At 38.6% G+C, this 18,105-nt stretch overlaps 1 protein-coding gene across 2 annotated transcripts in view; it reads left to right on the forward strand.

The window, feature by feature from the left end:
* The window catches only part of ntrk3b (neurotrophic tyrosine kinase, receptor, type 3b), a 279,414-nt gene that overhangs the window by 143,755 nt on the left and 117,554 nt on the right, over positions 1 to 18,105 (forward strand). Inside the window, exons 8-11 of one of the 2 annotated variants that reach the window (XM_055154591.1) lie at positions 341 to 652; positions 1,461 to 1,469; positions 4,510 to 4,547; positions 6,998 to 7,100. In XM_055154591.1, coding sequence (XP_055010566.1) covers positions 341 to 652; positions 1,461 to 1,469; positions 4,510 to 4,547; positions 6,998 to 7,100 — 462 coding nt within the window. Of the gene's footprint in view, positions 1 to 340; positions 653 to 1,460; positions 1,470 to 2,956; positions 2,969 to 4,509; positions 4,548 to 6,997; positions 7,101 to 18,105 lie in introns of both variants that reach the window. The other variant, XM_055154590.1, reaches the window with a different exon arrangement.

Consider the following 18,105-nt stretch of genomic DNA (forward strand, 5'->3'; position numbering starts at 1 on the left):
GCAAAAACAATGTAATAGGTGTTTTTCACTGTAAATCTAATGGGCACTGAGTTCATTCTGCGGCTCCGTTTTTGAGTGTATGCAGCGAATTACATTAGGCTTTCATGAGCCCATGGGTTATGGTAATTTCTAAAGCTGTAATGTTTTATATAGAGTACTAAGTATGTTAAGGAATAGCCATTTTATTGTGGAAACAAGAGAATTCAACCAGGAGTTAAAGCTTATTCTAACATTACACATAAATGGAAGTGTATCAGCAGCAGTGTTTGTAAACACATTTTACAGTTCATTTACAATTGTGTATTTAAACATATTGTAAGTATATGTGTCTTTTTTGCAGTTCCTCCTGTTATCTTAAGACTGGCAGAGCCAGAACAGCGCCATGACACCTGTATCGAGTTCACCGTGAGAGGATACCCCCACCCCAAACTGCGCTGGTTCCACAAGCAGAAGGAGATAGTGCAGAACAAGTACATCCGCACAGAGATGGACTTCTACCAGGACTATCTGGAGGGCTGTCTGACCTTCCAGAACCCCACACACATCAACAACGGCAACTACACTCTGGAGGCCAGCAACGCCCTGGGCACAGTCACTAAGACCGTATATGGACACTTCCTGTCTGAGCCGGACGCTGACATAGAGGAAGGAGGTGAGCAGTGCAGCTAAGATTCAGATTCGTTTTGACAGATGTAATATGAGTGGATGTCTCCATGTTTACAGCTAAGGTGTACGCAGGTGGGACTTACTGACAAATATTACCCAAATGTTTTTATAGCTCAAACATGGAAATAAAAAAAATTTAAATAAGTTGGAAGAGTAATTTGTTTGTGTAAGAGAGGTGTAAGGAGCACAGGTCTGTGACCCATTGTGTTTCTGATGAACGTAGCAGTGCTTACAGTTACAGATGTGATTGTTGGAAAAAGACATTGGGACGTTTAGATAGTGTTAAAATGGGCCTTCCTGGGGTGCAGATGTGGGGTGAGCCTGCTGCAGAAGAGGCACCAGGGTTCATCCACAGTGCAGTCAGGTAGATTGTTCATTTGGGTTCACAAAGAGTTCAGAGAGAATGGACCACACAGGCAGCTGGATTTCTCCCCATGTTCAATACTCCAAGGTTAATGCCCAGTGTCAGTGTATTGACATAGCATGACTTTCATTGTCTTCTCTTTTACAGGCCTAGTGGAAGTAGGTGAGTAATTGTATTTCCAAATTTAGCCTTAGCTTTATATTTATGTCTTTGTCTGTGTGATACACACACATTTATCTGTGTTCAGAGCGTCGTTTTGCAGCTATTGGTTTGCAGTAAAACTGTTAGCATGGCTGTGTGGGCGCTGACAGCATTCATGGAGGAAGTCTGCTCTCACTTAGCATACACCACTCCTGTATGCCTTGCTAAAGGGCACCTATTCTAAGCTTTATACTTGTTGGTCTTTTATCACTATTATTGCCATACCAAGGCATACCAAGTTCTCTGTGATGATTTGTAGATCTTTGGTAATGTTGTGTTTTGGTTTGTCCCAGCTGATAGTAACCTTGTGCGTACACACCCCGCCCGCTGTGCTGAGATATGAATATCCATGTGCTGCAGTCCTACAGCTGGACACTTGGCTCCTGGCGCTGCCTCGTAAATCTGCAGCTGTGGTGTGGCTCCAGGGCCTCGCTGTTAATCGCTCAAACAAAGAGGGACGATCTGACCTCTGACCTCTATCACAGTCTCCCTCCATCTCCACACAAGGCTATTATTTCTCATCAGTGCTGGAGTATTAAGCTGCAGCCAGGCCCAGAGCCAGATGAATGAATGGTCTCTCTGTCACTATACGTAGCGCTTGTCTGATTATATAAAATGATCAAAACACTGCCATATCTGTAGATCATGCAATTACTGTCACCAATAACTACTCACAACAGCCACTAGGCAAGGTACTTTGCCTAAGGACACTGCAGTAATATTCACTGGTAGTGGGTGAAGCAGAGTTCAAACCTCTGACCTTAGTGGAGAGCTCTAATCAGTGACTCTCTGTCGCCCTTCCTTCTGAAAGTGCTGTGGCATAGTGGCGTCAGTGTTTGCGCTCCAACTAGTGGGTATCCAGCTGGTCCATGAGCTACCTACAGTAGACACTGCAATGCAATATCTACTTCAAACACAAAAATATATACTCATATTTTGCAGCTGATTAACATTAACATTCCCTGGGGGTGTGATGCTAATGTAGGCACTGTAGATCTGAGCCTTTGCTAAACTTTAATCTGAGCTTTATTTTAACACAATCTGACCAGAAAGAAATGACTTAGTTGAAACTACAACAGGTGAGATGACTTTGTACTGTTTAACAAGTCCCTCACACATTTACAGTCAAAATCTAGTTAGCATTAGATCGCACACTCTGAAAATGTGTTATTTAAATTAATTTAGTATTTTCGATGATCTTTAAACTGTGTGTTTGCTAATGTGTGCATTATGTTTCCACAGTAACTGGTGAACATTCCTCCAATGCACATACCGTGAGCATTATGTCACTGCAAAGTATCATTAAAGCCACAAAATTATCTTGTGCAGGTATTTGTGTTTTACATTACACGGTAGAGTCTTATGCCATGGCTCTTCTTCCTTGCACAGACTGTTACTATATAAAGCAGTTAGGACAGAGGAGGGCACCAGCGAGGAGGAACAGAGATTATCGTTAGGGCGCACTCACTGGACAATTGTAGCCGTGTGTCTCTGAGCCATTGGCAGCCTCTCTACCATGTGGCCATTAATTTGCTCACAATTACTGCGTGCTGTCCTGGCTAGGGGCCCTGTGCCGGAGTCCCCCCAACACACTAGTTCATTTGGTTTCATGGCTCTATGTCTGTCCTTTTCTCCTTTACTGCTCCAGTCACTATCCTCCTAACTTTGTGTGCGTACTGGTGTGAGGCATGGAATTTTAACACCCTATCCACAAGGAATGTCAAGGATTAGGTTCAAGTGTGTCTAAGTTGGAGTTGCTATGTCCCAAACTGATCCCATTTAGCAGCATTTCCAAATGTTTATTTTGCACTAATACAAACTATAAAATCTTGGCTAGGTTGCAGTAAGGCACTAAGACTTTTTAGTGGTGATCACTACAACTACTTAGTATTATAAAACTTCTTAAGAGTTGAAATAACATCTATAAATTCTCTTAGTTATATATTCTATAAACCCAGTCAATAAAATGGCTTGTAAGCACTCATAGCATATTTAATCAATCAGAACAACTGGACTGATTCCTTCACTCTAACAAAAGACATAGTGAGTGAATTAGTTAATCTAAATAGGTAAGCATGTGGCCCACCTACGGCACAAAGTTGCAGCAATGGACTACAATAATTCGTTCATACATTTATGTTTTCAAATGTGTGAAGTGATCATGGCAATCACTTGGTATTATAAAGCTTCTTAAAGGGCTTATATTTTTTCTGATCCATGTTATAATGTTGTTTCCTCATCAAAAACATACATGGAGTTGTGTTACTTTCATTCACACATATTTATCACACACACCCTGTATATTTAGGCTTTCAAATATCATGGTAATTCAGGATGTGCTCCACTCAGTTTTTAAACTTCTTTACTAGAGACATTTGGATCATTTCAGCCCTGGAGTTTCCATTCTCTACTAAACAAATGATAAGGTAGCTGTTAACTTGAAAACTACTGCTTCATGACATCACAAGAGATTGAAGATGTAGACAGACTCATAGGTGGAGTTAATGCGATTAACTGAGATTCAGGAGCTGGACCGCGCCTCAACCTCCTCTCTAACTAACCACAGCTTATCTCAACCACGCATTCAATTACCCAGAAGCCCTATTTATACGGCCATCCCGACAACACCGTCCATGTCAGCTCTTTTGGCCCCCCTCCCTCCCACCGTGTCTCTTGTCCATCCCTCTGTCCGAAGACGTCATGTTTAAGGAGGGGGGGTTCTGAATCAGCTGGGTGACCATTTTGGTTTGGAGATGGAGCCCCCTCCCTGAGTCTCCCCCCAGCCATCGTATCTGTCCACTGTCAATAAATATCTTTATCGTATTCCACTGTTGAGGCATGGTGCTTGGTAATGAATAAAGGATTACTCGGACATGTGTGAATGAAACAAAAACCAACCCCGAGTATGTTTTGGATATGTTTTTAAGGAGGTAACAACATTATAATAGGGCTTAAAGCTCACATGAGTCAATTTTGTGTAATATAGGACCTTAAAGAGTTAGAATTAAGATATATAAAATATCTTTCCTCTATGTTTCTTTATCTATATTTTAGAAACCCATTCAAGTTTAATCAAAACATCTAGAATCTTATGCTTATTTGAATTTCCCCATCAAAAGGCCCAAGAGGTAAGCCTTAAACTTATTGAGTAATATCAAAGGTACAGCCCACCTAAGGCTCAAAGTGGCATCAATGCACTACAGTAAATAACATCTGCTAACGTGGATAATAACTTTTTACTTTTAAAAATAGCTTAAAGTGATTTTTTGTCTTTTCAGGTGGAGAAACTGGTCGACCAGAAGAAGACACATTTGGGGTGAGTTTTCTATCTATTCTACTGTATATTCCGTCGCCATGGTTTCTGTTTTCTCCCACTTCTAAACGCCTGCTTGTGTTTTGGGTGACACACAGACACAAAGAACAATGCGGCGTTCTCAGGGCTGTTGTGGTGAGAGTAGTTGATGATGGCATAGCGCTGTATCTTGCAGTGGGCGTACTTGTTTTGTTTGTCTGCTGACACGAAGGGAGGCAAATTATTTCCACTGTGGTTTTAATTGATAGAGGTGTTAAAGGAGCAATGAATTATGGGCTTTTCTCGGCGGGCGTTTTGACATGACGCCATGGGAACAGAGCTAGTGTAATTAATAATAGTAATGATGGTGGTCATCCATTCACTGCTCACTGCTCCATTTCTAAGACAAGTACATGGGACTGCTCATTTAAAGATAGGGTATGTATGACTCAAAAGGGACTACAGTCACGACTCAATCTGGGTTGCCAGTGCTTAAAATAACTATACCCAATTTTTCCATGTATTTGAGCACAATTTGTCTTGCCCCAATACAGATAGATTGTATAAGCAGCACAAGCATGTCAAAATAAGTCAAAGAATGCACTGTTGGCATGCCAGTTGTTGTTAGATTTACCATGGTGACAAAACTTCGCTCTGGAAGAAAAGTGCTTAGAGTACTTGGATGATCGGAATGCATAATGTGTATATCTGAATAACTGACCACTAAAAACCAAACCATTTAAAATGAACTAGTTCCGTTTTTCCACATTTTAAGACAATTTAAAAAAAATCTGGTACAGCACCTTTAACCTGCATTGCACCAACTAAATCTGATGATCTACGCTAGCACTTATTTATAATTGGCTATTGGTAGGTGCTTGACTTTTGCCAGTGATTATTCAGATCAAAGATTAGATTCCTCTCCAACTTGTTTTGGTAGTAGAATCTGGCAACCCAAAGTATGCAGGTCACAATATAAAATATTACCTACATACCCTCTCTTTGAAACTTAAAAAAAAAATAAAGAGTGCCCTTGTTGTAAAAGTGTATGTTTAGGGTAATATGGAGGCATATAGAGGCATTGACCACATGATATGGTTAATGTTTGTTTCTTTTTTGTCTTTACATATTAGTACATACACGATGTTTTGTAGTAACAGCAGTAATGTTGTAGTGAAGGTTGTACAAGGTGGTAGTGTACGTTTTACTTCAACACTGCCTTAAGTGTTATTTCATCTCTGAAACCAAATTAAACTGCAGTTATGTGTGATAGATGCTGTCTAATAGTAATATTAATCAGTGACATCAGACATGGTATTCTTTAATAATGATTCCTCATTATCTCTGTCAGGCAATAAGGCACATGTAAAGGCTTTAAATTGTGATGGATCATCTGAGTAAGGCCGATAAAGTTAACAGGAGCGTTGCCATGGTGAACAGCCTGGCAGCTCAGCTGTTGAGAGAAATGAGATGTGATGGTGTAAATGATCACTTTTGTGTTTGTATCAAAATCCTTGAATACAGTAAGCTAACAAGTTATCTTTTTGTATCATGTCAGAGTGACCGAATGACAGAGACAAACTAACTTAGCAAAACTAAAGTGGTCATGTTCTAATTACAGTGCAGGCCAACTCCACAAAATGGAGTTGGTAAATTAGGCAAAGAAAGAGGTATCTTTCTGTGAAAATGTTCAAGTGCAGTAAACAAGTGAAAATGTTTGCTTGTTACTATGTTACGGTTTATGTTAATCACTTTAGTATTGAACAAAGTGGCCTACTGTTTTGAGGCTACTCAAATGAATATCAAGCGTAGAGTTCATGCTCTCTACACAGTTGGAGTTCAGAGTTTTCTGTAACTCCATGCACCAACCCAACATTTTATTTTTTATAGTTATAGTCCACTGAAAATGCTATCTGACCACTTTTAGAAAACCATTCAAAACACTGGTTGATCAAATTATGTTGGTTGTTTATCTTTTTCATTTTTACTTCTGATAGAAAGCGAATGATGTCTGATTTATCTTGTGTTCCCTGTAAATTCATGTCAAATTCACAGAAATCAGTCCCATTATTTGTAATAGTTTTATTTGAAAAACTCAGTAATTGTGCCCATGGTTACATGGTTAATGCTCCCTGGGAACTGTCTCGCTGGCTTTCATGTGAGGCTGGGCAGGCATTTCTGAGCGCCGCTTTAGCCGCTGCACAACAAAGTCACCACTGCTGTTCCCCTTAACACCCGAGTAAATAAATCTGCCTGTACATATATTTAAATTACTTCCTGTTATCTCCACCGTATCATGGACAAGACAGGTGTTTACTTTGAGCAAACTGGTGCAATCTCACGGAAAGCAGTCATCACAATCTGGGGATTAGAGTCTGATTTTGTCATTCTGTCATCAAAAATGTGCAGTGGGTTTTGAAGTTGGCCCAGCTCTCTCATCGCCGTATCTGACACTGTGTTGCTGTTTCCCCCAGGTCTCCATTGCTGTGGGTCTGGCAGGATTTGCTTGTGTCCTCCTCCTCGTTCTCTTTGTTCTCATCAACAAATATGGCCGCCGCAACAAATTCGGTATGAAAGGTAAGTCTTTACAAATACAGACTTCAGTGCGAGCGAGTGTTGTCCTTCCACAATACAAGTTCAGACTTAAAGGTGCACTGCGCAACTTTTCTGGTGGAAAAGCTGGACACACCTGCTTGTCTCCATCCATATCCAGCTAGCATTTATTCATTGCAGGTGTTTCTGTTACTCAAAACAACAATCATTCCTTCTGTGAATAGAGCAACTCTCCACAGATCTGAACTGTAATGTAGCGTATTGCTGTAACCTGCTTTTCTCCTTGTGATAGATAGGTTTAATGTATACAGTGGAACACTTCCTTGGATATTTAATAACATTTCCATGGAGACATCACCCTTCATTAGAAACGCAATGCAGTGCATCTTTAATTTTGCTTCCGACAGGCCTAGCTATTCATGGGTTTCACTTTCAGTACCATAGTACTTCTGACCATTCAAAAGACCATATATGTGTTTTTTAAAAATATGTTTTTTTATTGTTACTGTCTATAGCAACAATGCAAATTCTGTTTTTGAAACTAAGAAAACCTTTCAAATTGTCACTTCGGTCTGTTTGAAGGAATAAATTGATGCTTTGTGGGCTGGTGCATAGCTGGGCACCGTACATGTGTGTTGCATGCAGCCGTTTTACATAATTTTCACTAAAGGTTATGGATCTACAATCTTTCAGTTGGAGAGACAGCTAGATCAATACTACAGGAGGCCGTGCATGCAAACGAGGTCCATGTAGTGCGGCTCTCACCTCATATATTCAGCGGTGGTCACAAAACGGAATACTGAATTAATCACTAGACTGTGCGCTTTTGATCATGCAGGGGGAACTCAATGGGATTAATATGGCTTTTGTGCCGTGTATTAAGGATGCGAGGAGGATCTTATCAGCTTGGACTTACATTTAAAGATGCAATATATAACTTTTCTGGTCATCATGATCTTTAGACCATGTTTACAGGTGAGGTCTGTGTCTTGATTTTTTCTTTTTAGCAAAAAATAAAGTTTAATTAGAATAAAAATAATTGCAAATCAGATAACTTAATTTGGAAAACTTGTCAAAAATATATTTTTTTCCATCTTGAAAATAATTTTGAGCTGATTTTATCAAGGTAGGATTTAATAATATTGTGAATTTAGTAAAATACAATTAGCTTTTAAAAACATTGCAAGCCTCCAGTTACTTTTTAAAATGGCTCTAAATTGCTTCCTGAATAAACTCCTCAAATTAAAATTAATGTTAGCAACAAAACGCCTGTATGAATAAAAGCAAGATAGATTTATACCAGAGTGTAGAACATACAAGCCAATGCAATTACATCTCTCATCAAAGTTGCAGACCCCTCACTGGAAAAGTTACACAACGCACCTTTAAGTGGTTTAGTTGGCTCATAGTCTAGGCCACAGCCAATAGTCCTGCCCTGACAAGATGCCGAGACTTACTGTGATGATCCTCCTCCATATGCAACACTCCCTGTTGGCTTTGTATAGGCTATCTGAGTCTGCTCACGTCTCACCATACACATATCTGTGGCCTCAAGCTGTCCAATAACAAGCCACATATGCCCAGTAAACAGCATAATCATATCATGCAACGCTATGCCCTCATACCTTCAACTCCCTAATTGGCTCCTTTACAAGACTGAGAATTGTTATTTGCAACAGTAAAGAGCTGCACAATGTAATCAGTTACCATGGTGATTAATGTGCTGACCTAATGCTATAGAGCTAATTAACGATGCGTCTAATGAGCATTTATATGCTGCTGGTGTCATGGCATGTTTTGACAAGGTCCTTTTTGTAGTGTAAGTTGTAATGTTGTCAACTGTAATGTTGGCCTTACTGTGTATTTTTTATTTAGTGATTCATTTATAATTCGGCAGTATTCATCTTTAGACAATTAATATGCTAAAGCTGCCACTACTCAGCCTTATTTGTATATTTGTAGTTAATCAAAGGCAAATTGGACTTCTGCGTTGTCTCTTAAGTTTGAATTCAAACTTGACAATTTGTATAGTAAATGTGAATAGTTTTTAGTCCTGTAACTTGGTTTGAATATAATAATTGATTTGCAATGACATCTTGATAGGGAATGTATCTTAATTTGTTTGTTTGTTTATTTATTTCATTCATAAAGAAAAAAAAAAGACATTAACAGTGCCACAACATCAAACATACAAGAAACAAATGAAAAGGAGCAGAATCTGTCCCCTTTTCCAGATAAAACATCAACACCAATAGTTACTTTAAAACATTTCAAATCAGTACATTTCATTTCAGTCGCAATTATTAATCAGTTGCAAACAGAAATCTTCACTATTATGCAGAACAACTTCATTTCCTTTTTCATACACATTACATTCAATTTTATTTTTTAAATGCCATTATTGTACTTGATTCTTTTATATCTTTATCAAGACTATTCCATATATTAACTCCTTTCACAGCAATGCGTCACGCCATAACCTTGGTTCTGAATATGAGTTTTTCTCAACATGTAGGTTCCTTTTAAATTAATAATAAAAAATTAGAATTAAATTAATTCCTTTTAATGGTGGAATGTTCAGCAGTTACCATAGAGACACAATGTACACACTATCACTGTCAATAAAGTTGTAAGATTGTCTGAAAACAAAACAAAATAAAATGAAAATGGATTTAAATAACACAGTTTCATGAGCCTGTGATCAATAGGAGTTAGATTTTCAGCAAAAAGATGACTAACTGAAAAACTGTGAGTGCAAAATCAGCTCACCTGTAGTTTCAGCTAAGCCAGATCTCACTGGTCAGATTGTGTAGAAATAAAACTCTAACAAAGCTTCAGACAGAGCATGCTAGAATGTTAGAATCACACCTTAAGGTAATGTTGATGATATCAGCTGCAAAGTATCAATAGACTCCATTGAAAATGTGCAGTCACAGCCTCTGAAATGTATTTAATCTCACAAACATTTATACATGCTGTAGGTAAAATGAGTGAAGTGATTTATCCATTATATTCTCCAATATCTTGAATATATATTTAATTTTGTTGAGACTTACATAGTCTTGTTACCCAGTGTCTGGTTGGATACAGAACGCTGCGCTTAGGGAGGGAATTAAGCAGGGCTCCACAATATTACAACTAACTACATTGCACAACTATTGCAATGTAGATTTCACAATGCAAACAATGGAAGTAACATTTGTGAAAACAAGAATAAAAGAATCCTATGGCTGTAGAGGTCTAAACTGTAGGGTTTACATGAATACATGAAAACATATATGGATAATGGATATTTTTGTGACATTCTATTACCTAAATAATTGTAGCCTTTCTGATTTGATCATTTAAATTGTAATTTTAATTCTGTTATGGTATATTGTGCAGCCCTTGCCAGGGATTAGGAATACGCACTTCTTCAATACTTTACAAAGATGTGAGTCTGAGCCTCCCTGCTTTCAGATGACATGATTGACAGGTGGATTAGCCATTCAGAGAAAGGCATAAACCATCCATATTCGAAAAAAGAATAAAAAAATTCACAGAGGACTGAAAAGAATGGTAGATTTCTACAGAATAAGCAAAGCACTAAACGCTCTTCATCTGAGGTGAGAGAAATTCGATTTTATTTATAAATGTTAGGTCACCAGTGAACTCCTTCGTTTCTCATGCGCCACTGAAAATAAACAAGGGCGTGGGGATCAGGCTGCTAAAAACATACAGAGATATAATTCTGGATTTGCCAGGCAAGTGCTAGCCAGGCTGGCGCCACCTAGTGCCTCTGCTCAATTTCATCTCTCTCAATTTCTCTCCAGCAACTAGATCAGGAATCAGAATACACTTGACAGTTTGCAAGAACCCTGGAAGTTGAAGACCTCGCACTGGCCAGTCAGCGAAGAGCTGTGAAGCCGGCAGTTACTTGGACACCACTGAGCCTTCTGGCGCACTACATATGTCTGGACCAAACAGCAGTGGTTGGTTAAATAAAAAAGTACCCGCCTATCGTCGAGCAAACAAATCCTAAAGCTGTGAGGACAGACAGTTTCCACAAAGTGAAAACACCTGATGAATCAGACTAGGCAAGTGCAGCCCTAGTATCAGATAAAAAAAATAAATCCACTAAACTACATTTGCTGTATTTTTCTTCAGTTTTTTTAATTTATTTTTTTTATTGCAGCCCTGCATTGTTACTTTTAGCATGTCTAGTATTGAATGTAGCGTAAACATTATTTGGCAGAATTGGAGCAGCCCCCAGTTTCTTTACAAAACACCAAAAAATCACAGTTTGTTTTTTAGTAGAAATAAACGATCAGTGATTTGCTTGTTTCATTGCTTGTTTCTAACATTTTATTCCCTAGAAGTAAAAATGATCCCAGCTATCTTTTCCAAGCATTTGACTTTTGTGGCAAATTGAAGTCGAGTTTGCTTTTACGAGGCGGCCATACTGAGTACAGTCAGAGCTCAATGTCCAGATTCTGTCTATAAAGATTAAGACACAAGTAACACGGTGGTTCCCTTGCTCTTTTCATTTCCTGTAATGTCCTCTGTAGCACACAGCCTGTATGTCAGATAGCGCCGCTGCTTCCACTGTCATCGCAGAGATTGAAGCTATAACATACTTTAAAGGGGAGCCATGTCAAGTGCAGATACCAAGAGGCTACATGTCGCTCCGTTCAAAGACCTGATTGGTCGGTCCACTGCGCCGTTGTGTAAGAGTGTGTACTTTTGTGTATTTTCGTGGTGCGCAGAATCAGCTGGAAGGCCAGAAGAAGTCATTACCTTTGGATGGAGCCATAATGGATTTTCGCTCCACTAAATCACTGTGGCTCTTTTGGTCATTGGAGTTTGATCACCAACCGTTTCAGGGCGTCCAATGAAAACACACACACTCACGAAGGCAAGCGGCGGGTGGTGTGGTGTCCGGGGCCTGCAGCCAAGTCCAGCTGATCACTTACACTTAGAATTGACTGATACTCAGGGATAGAGTGGTACAGGTCTATGAGGTGGTCCACACACAGGCAATAGTTCTGCATGGGATGTTGTCTACTGTAGAGCTTATTGAAATACCTGTATATACAAGTGTGGGTCATATTGTGTATTGACATAATATAAAAGTTTGACTTGTGACTATGTATAGGTTTTAATTCAACGCTTATGGCCATCTATTATTCAGTGGAAGTTTGAGCTCTAATAATTCAAAAAGAAAAATACAGGGGACACACAATACGAATTTTATATGTTTATATGGTTTCCCTTGATCTTTAACTCATCTTAAGTTGTATTTTGAGTGATTGCTCTAAAAATATCAGTTTTCCCCTACCCCCCATACCCACCCACTGCCCTGTATTTACTTTGCTCTTTTAGTACATGTAGGATTCATTAGCATCATATAGCTATTTTAAAAAAAAATAAGCAAAACATAAAATAAAAATCCTATATACCAGAATATATGAAATGTTTCATTTAAGAATTCAAGTATAAGCAATTGTGTTTTTTCTGCTGGGATTAATACAATATGTTTACTCTTCCCGCAGGTGTTGTGGAGTATTATTTAGCTTATTAAATGTTGCGAGTTTCCTACCCAAGAAAATAAAGATTATAAATTGGTTTAATTAATCTCTTCGTGCCTTTTGATTACCATATTAGACTTACATTTTTCGTTATATGCAATGAAAAAAAAAAAACAATAGTAGAAGCAGTAGTCAAAAGCGTTTGTTGCTTTTATCAGTGTTGTTGTCTTGCCATCTCAGCAGCCTGTTTCTTCACCCAGACATTCACGCCGCAAATTTCAGTCAGCGGCAAATCAATTGAGCTTCTTCTCAAAAAGACATGTCCCTAATAAGTCTAACACTGTGCTGTCATCTCTCTGTACATCCCGCCTGACGATTACCCACCTCCTCTGCCTCCACCGCCTGTGCATCGCTGTAAAACCTGCTGTGCATAATTCCCCCATTATATCTGTCTACTGCATCTTGTCTCTTCCAAGAATCATTTATTTTCAAAGTGTGCTATCTGGGAGCCTCCAACTGCAACTTTTAGCATACATTTCTGCCTTTGTGTGTAATACGGTAAGGCTCCCTGTGTATCTGATGTAGCGTATTCATTAGAATGCAGCAGTGCCATGCTCATTGCATACTGTATGAGTCACGAGCAGAAAGACATTGTATTAGTTATTCTGGGTCTATTATTACCTCAGATTGCACATTTGGGATATTTTGGGGGCATTCTTTCACAATGGTGCCAGCAGCTGCTGTTTGTTTATATAAGCTATAGATTATACAGAGGCTATTTATGGCTTGCTTCAGTACAAAATCTACCCACTCAGAATATATATAGAGTAAGTACAAAGCAAAACTGGAACTGACGATCGGGGAGAAATAATTTAGTGAATTGGCAGCTGTATCAGTAAAATAAAAGCTTTTAGGATATGAGGTTTTTACTCTTAAACCAATAGTCAAACTTTATGACAAGTTCAAGCTTTAATAGAAGTGGTGGTAGTTTTAGAAGTAAGGTTTAGGAAGACAAGATTGCTTGAGCCTGCTTTATAGTTACAATCTATGACACCCGTGAATCACTGTTAAAATTTGCACATTTTAAATCATAATATCGTAACAGAAAAAACTGTAACAATTATAAAATACAGTATTTGTCCAGTTACTTCGCCATTTTAACTTGCATGGAAAATATGTAAATCTTGCATCAGTCGATAAGTCTTTTTTATGTTACCATGGTTTCAAGGTTCAAGGTTAGGCTATTTTATTTGTAGCCTTGGGTAATTTTGTTTCTCAGATAAACCTGACATAGCCTTCCATACAACACACACCCAGACACAATGTTTGTGTTGCTTAAAGGGTCAAATGTAAATGGTGCTGCAGCTCAATGAATCAATGGCTGAACTCACTATTGCACTGGTGCTACTGGCCTCACAGGTTTATTCATTTGGAAACTGCATTACTGTATTCAGTCTTACCATGAAGCCTATTTGTACTACTGCTAATATGAGCATACTTAATTTTACTCAGACAATAGTGTAAATGTTGTGATTACATGTAAAGAAATGTGCAATGTATTAGCGTTGAGTAAAGATTCCATTTTCTATTTTAGGTTGATGAAGTAGTCAATACTATGTTGAATATCGTATCAACATATTATGAGTTTTATTCAATAGATAAAGGAGTGTTGTTGGAAGTGTTGTCACAATACTAAAATGACATATTTGGTTTTAATACTATAGAATAAACTTGATACTCACTAGCACTTTTCAGCTGATCATCAATATTCCCTGGGAATGTGATGCTAAACAGAGGAACTGCTCTGTTAGAAGCTCTGTTACTCAAGTTGTTACTCAACTCGGAGCTTTATTTAACACAATCTGCCTATAAAGAACTGACTTTGTTGGAGCTGCAATAGGTGAGATGATTTGTGCTGCTTTACAAGTCCCTCTCTTTTTGGCTGTGTTTGTGTATGCATTGTGTCTCCATGGTAAATGTATTCCAATATTTCACCATAGAAAAACATGCAGGACACCCTCAACGTGATGTCACTGCAAAGTATCAATTACTGGCACAATAATGTATACATTCTGCAGTCATAAACCACAGTGTTGTAACCTAGCAGACCCAGTCCTCACCCATACCTCCACATAGAGCGAGAATAGTGAGAACAGCGAGGATAGCCAGCGGCACGGTGCAGGCCCGGTGATGGAGCTGTGTGTCAGGGCAGCTTACCCCTCTCTCCACTACATTACCTGGACCAGCCTGGGGATCATCTGCCCACATACACTCTCCTCACACTGGGAGGGCTCACTGCTCTGCTGCCTCACTGCGCTGCAATAGCCCCAGTGAAAAAAGTCACGGAGGAATAAGACGTACAGTATCAGCCGCTAGACACATGATGGATCAGATGGAGGCGTTTTGTATTTATGAGTAGTGCTAAAATGTTGCTATACTGGAATTAAAGATGGGACAAGACAAGAGATTGGGTCCACCAGAATGAGACAAGACAAGATATTTGATTACACTGACCCAGTTCAAAAACATTTTCTAACAACTTTTGATTTATTTGATTTAAGATTTCTGCTGTCATTGTAGTGCTGCTTCTTGGAGCTCTCTTCTAACCAGATCTTAAAGACAGAGTATTGCATTTCTGGCGTATTAACTGCAAACACATAACATATTTAGATCACGTGTTAGCTTTTATTGTGTTTAAAATGCAATATTCACTGAAAACAACATATTAACACGTTTAATAATTTCACTTTTATTTTGACGCTCACTTTGAACACTATCACATTACAATCTCTGTGCATTCCGCTATAATGAAATTACAGCGCATTGCATCAGGTTTGTGAAGTTGTACTGTATTTTATTTTATTTTATTTTTTTGTATCCTGCTTTTCTATACTTATGGAAAAATAGGAAAAACTGAAAAATAGGGAACAACGTTCAACAAAGCTCCAATAATCAATGTTCGTATAATACAGTCTTCTTTAACCTTTTTCTTCAATTCAAATACAAACACAAACATTTATATTTTGTGAGATGTGGTATACGAGATCCTGTCTCATCACTAACTGTAACTGAAACATCTCTACTCGTACATAAATAAAGTTGCTGAGAACACAAATCATGCATATAGATGTTGATACAGATAGTTGTAGTTTATTTAATAGCTAGTAACTACTATTTACTTTTCCAACCTCTGAACCTATTGATTGGAAAAAAAAAAAAGTTCAAACTCCAAAAGGCTTCCTTCCAGACAACAAGAACCTTTAGAATACGTTAAAAATATCAACCAAAATTCTGTATTGCTACCAATTACTATCAATGTATCAATCCCAAGTTCCTTCAAAATGGGTTGCAGAGATTATGTAATGACTCCCAACGAAAGTACTGGCAAAGAAATCAATCAAGTTTATTCAACAGCGACTTCTTTAGACTCTTTCAGTTGTTCTTTGCTTCTCTGCTTGGTTTATATTGTGTCCCTTTGTTTTCACCCCTGGGAAATCCAACTCAAATCAACAGGAACCAGACTAATTCTTTGTATAGTGTAGGAACGCATTAGTGGGACTGACCAATATGCGGCAACAACACAAGGACAAACAAAAGAAAGTTCAAAAGTTACATTTAGACCACTCACAAGTTAATCTTCGCTCAAAAACTAAAGCTTTATTTTGCCTTTAATTCTGTGCAAAATGAATTGATTCTAGTTGTTTTCCCGAATATTAGATGAGTAATAAGTCATAATTAGCCCATGATTGTCTCCTTTTCTCAGTAATTTGCCTTAAAGAGAAGATATTATGCAAAATTGACTTTGGGAGCTTTTTATGTTTGTTGTTGTTCCCTCATCAGAAACGCGCCTGAGGGGTTTTTATATGTCATCCACGCATGTCTGAGTATTCTTGCGGGCTGTACAAGACTCAGCCCACAAGCCTATGTAACTACCGACTCTTCGTAGTAGTTTTATTAGCTGTATGCAGACTTTATAGTGATCGCACTGTGAAGGGGAGTGAGCCTGGAGAACAGGGACTCAGCACGAATGAAACTAAATTTAGTTAAACACGCTGTTTTCACCAAAGTGGTTTTTCAAAACATAACATGGTGATTTAAATATGTTATGTGTTAGCAGTAGGCTTTGTGCACCGTAACACCCAACAGCCTCACTGTTAGCGTCACTACTTCCTGTCCAATTTTATCTGTATGAGGTTTTTGCTGAGTCGTGCTAAAATGAATAAATATTTAAAGATAAGGCAGTGAACAGGGAGCTGCGGGTGGATGCCACTGACAACATGAAAAAGTACACAAATAAAATGAATACTCCAGCAGAGGACATTTCTGTGTTTGGAAATAGAAATGTTTGTGTCTTAATGCTAACGGTAATGCTAATTTTGAGGCATAATAAATATTCATAGATATGACCTGTAGATCTTGCATTGACTACCATCATCTATTGGAAAAAATGCGTCAACAAAGCCGCCCTCTTGGTACAGGGACACCGCTGCTTTAAATGAATTGAATGAACATCAATCTGGGATGAGGCCTGGACTGTAAGGCGCACGAGTACAGTTTGCTCATACAAATTATGTTAGAGAAAGACGTTTTTTAAAGTTTCATGTTGAGAATTACTTACCAAAATTGATTTAACATTTTTACCTGAACTTTAGTTTCTTTGACATTTAAGGAATGAAGGCTTAAGTGAGGCCATCGTCTGATCGCACTTCGTGGACACACTGCTTCACGTGCTTGGGGTGCTTTCTGTCTCTCCCTCTCTATTAAGTCCAGGATTAGTCCTGGTTTAGCCCTGGTTTAGACCTGGTTCAGTCTTAGTTTAGTCCTGGTTCAGTCCTGGTTTCAGTCCTGGTTTAGTCCTGGTTTAGTCCTGGGTGAATTCTGGTTCAGTCCTGGTTTAGTCCTCGTGGTTCAGTCCTGGTTTAGTCCTGGTTCAGTCCTGGGTTAGTCTTGGGTTAGTCCTGGTTCAGTCCATATGCGGCATCACTGGTACTGTGAAAATTTTTGGTCAAATGACGACTTTAGCCCATGGAAATCCTGTACCAAGATTGGCTGCGATATTCACGCATGCCAAGAGGCTGAACACAAAATCTTCCATACCATCTATGATAAATATTAAAACAGTGCCACAAACTGAAGTATTCTACATAGGTTTTTACAGTTTTAATAAAAGTAACTGTTAGCTTTGAGACACGGTGAGGTAATTTGCTACTAATACCCCATAAAATTGTATCCCCTCTTTAAATACCCTTGATGGACTTATTTCCCCTCTTAGTCTATCTGCCATCTTATTGTTTGGCTGGCCAAGACTCGTGGACACTGTTTTATTGACACTCATACTCGCAAATGGGGAATGCTTGGACCTTTACTTTACCCTATTAACACAGACGGTGAAACAATTATGGCAAAATGAAAAGGTTAACCATCCAAATGGACTTGTGATAGCTGTCATCTTCAATGCATTAGCAACCACAGAACAGGCTAACACAGGTTGCTTTCTAGACTGTCTTCAGTGCACATTACTT

This window comes from Boleophthalmus pectinirostris, unplaced genomic scaffold (genome assembly GCF_026225935.1).
Source record: "Boleophthalmus pectinirostris isolate CB_2022bp ecotype Guang Dong unplaced genomic scaffold, ASM2622593v1 HiC_scaffold_19, whole genome shotgun sequence".
NCBI classification, from domain to species: Eukaryota; Metazoa; Chordata; class Actinopteri; order Gobiiformes; family Gobiidae; genus Boleophthalmus; species Boleophthalmus pectinirostris.